The 10116-nt window shown below is 45.9% G+C and overlaps 1 protein-coding gene across 1 annotated transcript in view; it reads left to right on the top strand.

The window, feature by feature from the left end:
- Nucleotides 1–7093, top strand: part of LOC117532461 (stabilin-2-like) — a gene marked incomplete at both ends in the record, with an annotated part of 27081 nt that extends 19988 nt beyond the window's left edge. Inside the window, 5 exon segments of the mRNA XM_034195810.1 lie at nucleotides 160–340; nucleotides 559–622; nucleotides 624–653; nucleotides 3588–3746; nucleotides 6998–7093. Coding sequence (XP_034051701.1) covers nucleotides 160–340; nucleotides 559–622; nucleotides 624–653; nucleotides 3588–3746; nucleotides 6998–7093 — 530 coding nt within the window.
- Nucleotides 7094–10116: the final 3023 nt, after the last annotated feature.

A 10116-nucleotide genomic window follows, 5' to 3' on the forward strand; every position in this document is an offset into this window, starting at 1 on the left:
TCTCACCTGTCCGTCTCACCTGTCTCTCACCTGTCTCTCACCTGTATGTCTCACCTGTCCCTCACCTGTCTGTCTCACCTGTCTGTCTCACCTGTCCCTCACCTGTCTCTCACCTGTCTCTCACCTGTATGTCTCACCTGTCCCTCACCTGTCTCCCAGCCTGTCCCTGTGTCCACGGGCAGTGTGAGAACCGTCCAGATTCAGACGGACGCTGTAAACCGGACTCGTGTCAGCCGGGCTTCACCGGGCGGTTCTGTGAGAGACGGACAGCACCGTGTGGCCTTCAGGTTCACTTCTGTCACGCTCACGCGGACTGCGACTTCACCCAGGGGGCGTTCAGGTGAGCTCACCTGTCCCTCACCTGTCAGTCTGACAGGTGAGGGACAGAGTGGAGGCAGGGTGTCCTCCATTAGAAACCATTGAGTCAGAGACAGGATTTAAACCCAAACGTTATTATTTTAATTGTTTACTCGATTCGATCTTTTTTCCACCTCGTGTGAAAACTCTTTGAACTCGGACCTGCTCTCAACGCCTAAGTTCCATCTTATCTTATCTTAGGTGTGTTTGTAAACCTGGTTACCAAGGTGACGGGATCACCTGTGTGGAGGCGGACCCGTGCGCCCCCCCCCCTCCGTGGAGGCTGCAGCGTTAACGTGAGTTATTAAACCCTAAAGCACTTTCATCCACAGAGACACTTTGATCCACTATAGAGACACTTTGATCCACTATAGAGACACTTTGATCCACTATAGAGACACTTTGATCCACTAAGAGACACTTTGATCCACTATAGAGACACTTTGATCCACTATAGAGACACTTTGATCCATGTATAGAGACACTTTGATCCACTAAGAGACACTTTGATCCACTAAGAGACACTTTGATCCACTAAGAGACACTTTGATCCACTAAGAGACACTTTGATCCACTAAGAGACACTTTGATCCACTATAGAGACACTTTGATCCACTATAGAGACACTTTGATCCACTATAGAGACACTTTGATCCACTATAGAGACACTTTGATCCACTATAGAGACCACTTTGATCCTACTATAGAGACCTTTGATCCACTATAGAGACACTTTGATCCACTATAGAGACACTTTGATCCACTATAGAGACACTTTGATCCACTATAGAGACACTTTGATCCACTATAGAGGACACTTTGATCCACTAAGAGACACTTTGATCCACTATAGAGACACTTTGATCCACTATAGAGACACTTTGATCCACTATAGAGACACTTTGATCCACTAAGAGACACTTTGATCCACTATAGAGACACTTTGATCCACTATAGAGACACTTTGATCCACTAAGAGACACTTTGATCCACTATAGAGACACTTTGATCCACTAAGAGACACTTTGATCCACTATAGAGACACTTTGATCCACTATAGAGACACTTTGATCCACTATAGAGACACTTTGATCCACTATAGAGACACTTTGATCCACTAAGAGACACTTTGATCCACTATAGAGACACTTTGATCCACTAAGAGACACTTTGATCCACTATAGAGACACTTTGATCCACTATAGAGACACTTTGATCCACTATAGAGACACTTTGATCCACTATAGAGACACTTTGATCCGCTAAGAGACACTTTGATCCACTATAGAGACACTTTGATCCACTATAGAGACACTTTGATCCACTATAGAGACACTTTGATCCACATATAGAGACAACTTTGATCCACTATAGAGACACTTTGATCCACTAAGAGACAACTTTGATCCACTATAGAGACACTTTGAATCCACTATAGAGACACTTTGATCCACTATAGAGACACTTTGATCCATGTATAGAGACACTTTGATCCACTAAGAGACACTTTGATCCACTAAGAGACACTTTGATCCACTATAGAGACACTTTGATCCACTATAGAGACACTTTGATCCACTATAGAGACACTTTGATCCACTATAGAGACACTTTGATCCACTAAGAGACACTTTGATCCACTATAGAGCTATAGAGACAACTTTGAGTCCACTATAGAGACACTTTGATCCACTATAGAGACACTTTGATCCACTACAAGAGACACTTTGATCCATATAGAGACACTTTATCCCACTATAGAGACACTTTGATCCGCTAAGAGACACTTTGATCCACTATAGACACTTTGATCCACTAAGAGACACTTTGATCCACTATAGAGACACTTTGATCCACTATAGAGACACTTTGATCCGCTAAGAGACACTTTGATCCACTATAGAGACACTTTGATCCACTATAGAGACACTTTGATCCGCTATAGAGACACTTTGATCCACTAAGAGACACTTTGATCCACTATAGAGACACTTTGATCCACTATAGAGACACTTTGATCCACTATAGAGACACTTTGATCCACTAAGAGACACTTTGATCCACTATAGAGACACTTTGATCCACTATAGAGACACTTTGATCCGCTAAGAGACACTTTGATCCACTATAGAGACACTTTGATCCACTATAGAGACACTTTGATCCACTATAGAGACACTTTGATCCACTATAGAGACACTTTGATCCACTAAGAGACACTTTGATCCACTATAGAGACACTTTGATCCACTATAGAGACACTTTGATCCACTATAGAGACACTTTGATCCATGTATAGAGACACTTTGATCCACTAAGAGACACTTTGATCCACTAAGAGACACTTTGATCCACTATAGAGACACTTTGATCCACTATAGAGACACTTTGATCCACTAAGAGACACTTTGATCCACTATAGAGCTATAGAGACACTTTGATCCACTATAGAGACACTTTGATCCACTATAGAGACACTTTGATCCACTACAGAGACACTTGATCCACTATAGAGACACTTTGATCCACTATAGAGACACTTTGATCCGCTAAGAGACACTTTGATCCACTATAGAGACACTTTGATCCACTAAGAGACACTTTGATCCACTATAGAGACACTTTGATCCACTATAGAGACACTTTGATCCGCTAAGAGACACTTTGATCCACTATAGAGACACTTTGATCCACTATAGAGACACTTTGATCCGCTAAGAGACACTTTGATCCACTATAGAGACACTTTGATCCACTATAGAGACACTTTGATCCACTAAGAGACACTTTGATCCACTATAGAGACACTTTGATCCACTATAGAGACACTTTGATACACTAAGAGACACTTTGATCCACTATAGAGACACTTTGATCCACTAAGAGACACTTTGATCCACTATAGAGACACTTTGATCCACTACAGAGACACTTTGATCCACTAAGAGACACTTTGATCCACTACAGAGACACTTTGATCCACTACAGAGACACTTTGATCCACTATAGAGACACTTTGATCCACTATAGAGACACTTTGATCCACTATAGAGACACTTTGATCCACTAAGAGACACTTTGATCCACTATAGAGACACTTTGATCCACTAAGAGACACTTTGATCCACTATAGAGAAAATGTAAATCTTTCCCTGCTCTGATTCTCTTTAAAGCAGTAAATGTATTTAAAGTTTAAATTAAGGCAGTGTCGTGCGCTGCGCCCCCTGCAGGCCAAGTGTGTGCGCAGCGCTCCTGGAGCTCACAGCTGTCAGTGTCTGAACGGCTGGAGGCGGGACGGAGACGACTGTCAGCCAATCAACAACTGCCAGGCGCCTGAGGGGGGGGGCTGCCATCCCAACGCCTCCTGCATCTACGTGGGACCTGGACAGGTGAGGACACACCTGACCCTGAACACACCTGATACACCTGACCCTGAACACACCTGATACACCTGACCCTGAACCCACCTCATACACCTGACCCTGAACACACCTCATACACCTGACCCTGAACACACCTGATACACCTGACCCTGAACACACCTGATACACCTGACCCTGAACACACCTCATACACCTGACCCTGAACACACCTGATACACCTGACCCTGAACACACCTGATACACCTGACCCTGAACACACCGGATACACCTGACCCTGAACACACCGGATACACCTGACCCTGAACACACCTGATACACCTGACCCTGAACACACCTGATACACCTGACCCTGAACACACCTGATACACCTGACCCTGAACACACCTGATACACCTGACCCTGAACACACCTGATAAACCTGACCCTGAACACACCTGATACACCTGACCCTGAACACACCTGATACACCTGACCCTGAACACACCTCATACACCTGACCCTGAACACACCTGACCCTGAACACACCGGATACACCTGACCCTGAACACACCTGATACACCTGACCCTGAACACACCTGATACACCTGACCCTGAACACACCGGATACACCTGACCCTGAACACACCGGATACACCTGACCCTGAACACACCTGATACACCTGACCCTGAACACACCTGATACACCTGACCCTGAACACACCTGATACACCTGACCCTGAACACACCTGATACACCTGACCCTGAACACACCTGACACACCTGACCCTGAACACACCTGATACACCTGACCCTGAACACACCTCATACACCTGACCCTGAACACACCTGATACACCTGACCCTGAACACACCTCATACACCTGACCCTGAACACACCTCATACACCTGACCCTGAACACACCTGATACACCTGACCCTGAACACACCTCATACACCTGACCCTGAACACACCTGATTCACCTGACCCTGAACACACCTCATACACCTGACCCTGAACACACCTGATACACCTGACCCTGAACACACCTGATTCACCTGACCCTGAACACACCTCATACACCTGACCCTGAACACACCTGATACACCTGACCCTGAACACACCTGATACACCTGACCCTGAACACACCTGATACACCTGACCCTGAACACACCTGACACACCTGACCCTGAACACACCTGATACACCTGACCCTGAACACACCTGATACACCTGACCCTGAACACACCTCATACACCTGACCCTGAACACACCTGATACACCTGACCCTGAACACACCTGATACACCTGACCCTGAACACACCTCATACACCTGACCCTGAACACACCTGATACACCTGACCCTGAACACAACTGATACACCTGACCCTGAACACACCTGATACACCTGACCCTGAACACACCTGATACACCTGACCCTGAACACACACACCTGACCCTGAACACACCTCATACACCTGACCCTGAACACACCTGATACACCTGACCCTGAACACACCGGATACACCTGACCCTGAACACACCTGACACACCTGACCCTGAACACACCTGATACACCTGACCCTGAACACACCTGATACACCTGACCCTGAACACACCGGATACACCTGACCCTGAACACACCTCATACACCTGACCGTGAACACACCTGACACACCTGACCCTGAACACACCCTGATACACCTGACCCTGAACACACCTGATACACCTGACCCTGAACACACCTGATACACCTGACCCTGAACACACCTGATACACCTGACCCTGAACACACCGGATACACCTGACCCTGAACACACCTGATACACCTGTCCCTGAACACACCGGATACACCTGACCCTGAACACACCTGACACACCTGACCCTGAACACACCTGATACACCTGACCCTGAACACACCTCATACACCTGACCCTGAACACACCTGATACACCTGACCCTGAACACACCTCATACACCTGACCCTGAACACACCTCATACACCTGACCCTGAACACACCTGATACACCTGACCCTGAACACACCTCATACACCTGACCCTGAACACACCTCATACACCTGACCCTGAACACACCTGACCCTGAACACACCTGATACACCTGACCCTGAACACACCGGATACACCTGACCCTGAACACACCGGATACACCTGACCCTGAACACACCTGACCCTGAACACACCTGACCCTGAACACACCTCATACACCGGACGCTGAACACACCTCATACACCTGACCCTGAACACACCTGATACACCTGACCCTGAACACACCTCATACACCTGACCCTGAACACACCTGATACACCTGACCCTGAACACACCTCATACACCTGACCCTGAACACACCTCATACACCTGACCCTGAACACACCTGATACACCTGACCCTGAACACACCTGATACACCTGACCCTGAACACACCTGATACACCTGACCCTGAACACACCTGATACACCTGACCCTGAACACACCTCATACACCTGACCCTGAACACACCTGATACACCTGACCCTGAACACACCTGATACACCTGACCCTGAACACACCTGATACACCTGACCCTGAACACACCTGATACACCTGACCCCTGAACACACCTGATACACCTGACCCTGAACACACCTGATACACCTGACCCTGAACACACCTGATACACCTGACCCTGAACACACCTGATACACCTGACCCTGAACACACCTCATACACCGGACCCTGAACACACCTGACCCTGAACACACCTGATACACCTGACCCTGAACACACCTCATACACCGGACCCTGAACACACCTGACCCTGAACACACCTCATACACCGGACCCTGAACACACCATGAGCAACATTACATCACATTGCATTTAGCTGAGGCTTTTATCCAGAGCGACTTACAATAAGTGCGTTCGACCAACAAAATACAACCTTGAAGAAAACAGAATCATAAAGTACATCAGGTTTCATAGAGCCAAACATTTCAAGTGCTGCTCAACTGGCTTTAGATAAGCCAGCCCTTTATTAGTATATTAGTGCTTTGTTAATAGTTCTATCGCTTGAAGTGGAGTCGAAAGAGATGAGTTTTCAGTCTGGAAGGTGTGTAAGCTATCTGCTCATTCCACCATCTTGGAGCCAGGATAGCAAACCCACGTGAATATACATAGAACACATAGAACATATAACATCAAGTAGATGGAATGATAAATTAGATACATAATGTAAATCCTGATGGGGGTCACCAGACACTGATATTGATTCCCCCCACCTCAGAGTGACTGCAGCTGTAAGCCGGGCTACAGAGGCAGTGGCAGCGACTGTGAGGCGGTGAACCAGTGCGTCTCCCAGCGGGGGGGCTGCCACCACCTGGTCAGTATCAGTACTACACCTATTCTGCAAAGGCCACTTCTTCATGTCTCTTCTACATCAACATGTGTCCCCTCTTCTCCATGTCTCTTCTACATCAACATATGTCCCCTCTTCTTCATGTCTCTTCTACATCAACATATGTCCCCTCTTCTTCATGTCTCTTCTACATCAACATATGTCCCCTCTTCTTCATGTCTCTTCTACATCAACATGTGTCCCCTCTTCTTCATGTCTCTTCTACATCAACATGTGTCCCCTCTTCTTCATGTCTCTTCTTCATCAACATGTGTCCCCTCTTCTTCATATCTCTTCTACATCAACATGTGTCCCCTCTTCTTCATGTCTCTTCTACATCAACATGTGTCCCCTCTTCTCCATGTCTCTTCTACATCAACATGTGTCCCCTCTTCTCCATGTCTCTTCTACATCAACATGTGTCCCCTCTTCTTCATGTCTCTTCTACATCAACATGTGTCCCCTCTTCTTCATCAACATGTGTCCCCTCTTCTTCATGTATCTTCTTCATCAACATGTGTCCCCTCTTCTTCATGTCTCTTCTACATCAACATGTGTCCCCTCTTCTTCATGTCTCTTCTTCATCAACATGTGTCCCCTCTTCTTCATGTCTCTTCTACATCAACATGTGTCCCCTCTTTCTTCATGTCTCTTCTACATCAACATGTGTCCCCTCTTCTTCATGTCTCTTCTTCATCAACATGTGTCCCCTCTTCTTCATGTCTCTTCTACATCAACATGTGTCCCCTCTTCTTCATGTCTCTTCTATATCAACATGTGTCCCCTCTTCTTCATGTCTTCTAATCAATGTCCCTCGTCCCGTCTTCTACATCAACATGTGTCCCCTCTTCTCCATGTCTCTTCTACATCAACATGTGTCCCCTCTTCTTCATGTCTCTTCTACATCAACATGTGTCCCCTCTTCTTCATGTCTCTTCTACATCAACATGTGTCCCCTCTTCTTCATGTCTCTTCTACATCAACATGTGTCCCCTCTTCTTCATGTCTCTTCTACATCAACATGTGTCCCCTCTTCTTCATGTCTACATCAAATGTGTCCCCTCTTTTCATGTCTCTTCTACATCAACATGTGTCCCCTCTTCTTCATGTCTCTTCTACATTCAACATGTGTCCCCTCTTCTCCATGTCTCTTCTACATCAAAATGTGTCCCTTCTTCTTCTTCATGTCTCTTTCTACATCAACATATGTCCCCTCTTCTTCATGTCTCTTCTACATCAACATGTGTCCCCCTTCTTTCATGTCTCTTCTACATCAACATATGTCCCCTCTTCTTCATGTCTCTTCTACATTCAACATGTGTCCCCTCTTCTTCATGTCTCTTCTACATCAACATGTGTCCCCTCTTCTCCCATGTCTCTTCTACATCAACATGTGTCCCCCTCTTCTCCATGTCTCTTCTACATCAAATGTGTCCCCTCTTCTTCATGTCTCTTCTACATCAACATGTGTCCCCTCTTCTTCATGTCTCTTCTACATCAACATGTGTCCCCTCTTCTCCATGTATCTTCTTCATCAACATGTGTCCCCTCTTCTTCATGTCTCTTCTACATCAACATGTGTCCCTTCTTCTTCATGTCTCTTCTACATCAACATGTGTCCCCTCTTCTTCATGTCTCTTCTTCATCAACATGTGTCCCCTCTTCTTCATGTCTCTTTACATCAACATGTGTCCCCTCTTCTTCATGTCTCTTCTACATCAACATGTGTCCCCTCTTCTTCATGTCTCTTTTACATCAACATGTGTCCCCTCTTCTTCATGTCTCTTTACATCAACATGTGTCCCCTCTTCTTCATGTCTCTTCTACATCAACATGTGTCCCCTCTTCTCCATGTCTCTTCTACATCAACATGTGTCCCTTCTTCTTCATGTCTCTTCTACCTATCAACATGTGTCCCCTCTTCTTCATGTCTCTTCTTCATCAAACATGTGTCCCCTCTTCTTCATGTCTCTTTACATCAACATGTGTCCCCCTCTTCTCATGTCTCTTCTACATCAACATGTGTCCCCTCTTCTCCATGTCTCTTCTACATCAACATGTGTCCCCTCTTCCTCATGGTCTCTTCTACATCAACATGTGTCCCCTCTTCTTCATGTCTCTTCTACATCAACATGTGTCCCCTCTTCTTCATGTCTCTTTACATCAACATGTGTCCCCTCTTCTTCATGTCTCTTCTACATCAACATGTGTCCCCTCTTCTTCATGTCTCTTCTTCATCAACATGTGTCCGCTCTTCTTCATGTCTCTTCTACATCAACATGTGTCCCCTCTTCTCCATGTCTCTTCTACATCAACATGTGTCCCCTCTTCTTCATGTCTCTTTACATCAACATGTGTCCCCTCTTCTTCATGTCTCTTTTACATCAACATGTGTCCCCTCTTCTCCATGTCTCTTCTACATCAACATGTGTCCCCTCTTCTCCATGTCTCTTCTACATCAACATGTGTCCCCTCTTCTCCATGTCTCTTCTACATCAACATGTGTCCCCTCTTCTTCATGTCCTCTTCTACATCAACATGTGTCCCCTCTTCTTCATGTCTCTTCTTCATCAACATGTGTCCGCTCTTCTCCATGTCTCTTCTACATCAACATGTGTCCCCTCTTCTTCATGTCTCTTTACATCAACATGTGTCCCCTCTTCTTCATGTCTCTTTTACATCAACATGTGTCCCCTCTTCTCCATGTCTCTTCTACATCAACATGTGTCCCCTCTTCTCCATGTCTCTTCTACATCAACATGTGTCCCCTCTTCTCCATGTCTCTTCTACATCAACATGTGTCCCCTCTTCTCTTAAATGGGTGAAAATGGCTTGTGCCCATAATGGGCAGCATTAATACCCACATGCCAGATAAGGTCAGAAGAGCTTTATTTAACAGCTGGTCTTATGTCTGTGACCCCTCCTGTTGTTCATTGATAACATTACATTCATTGATGAGCCTGAAACATGCACTTGTCAAGGTTCAGAGGCACATATCGTAGTCCCAA

This window comes from Gymnodraco acuticeps, unplaced genomic scaffold, assembly GCF_902827175.1.
Source record: "Gymnodraco acuticeps unplaced genomic scaffold, fGymAcu1.1, whole genome shotgun sequence".
In the NCBI taxonomy this organism is placed as follows: Eukaryota; Metazoa; Chordata; class Actinopteri; order Perciformes; family Bathydraconidae; genus Gymnodraco; species Gymnodraco acuticeps.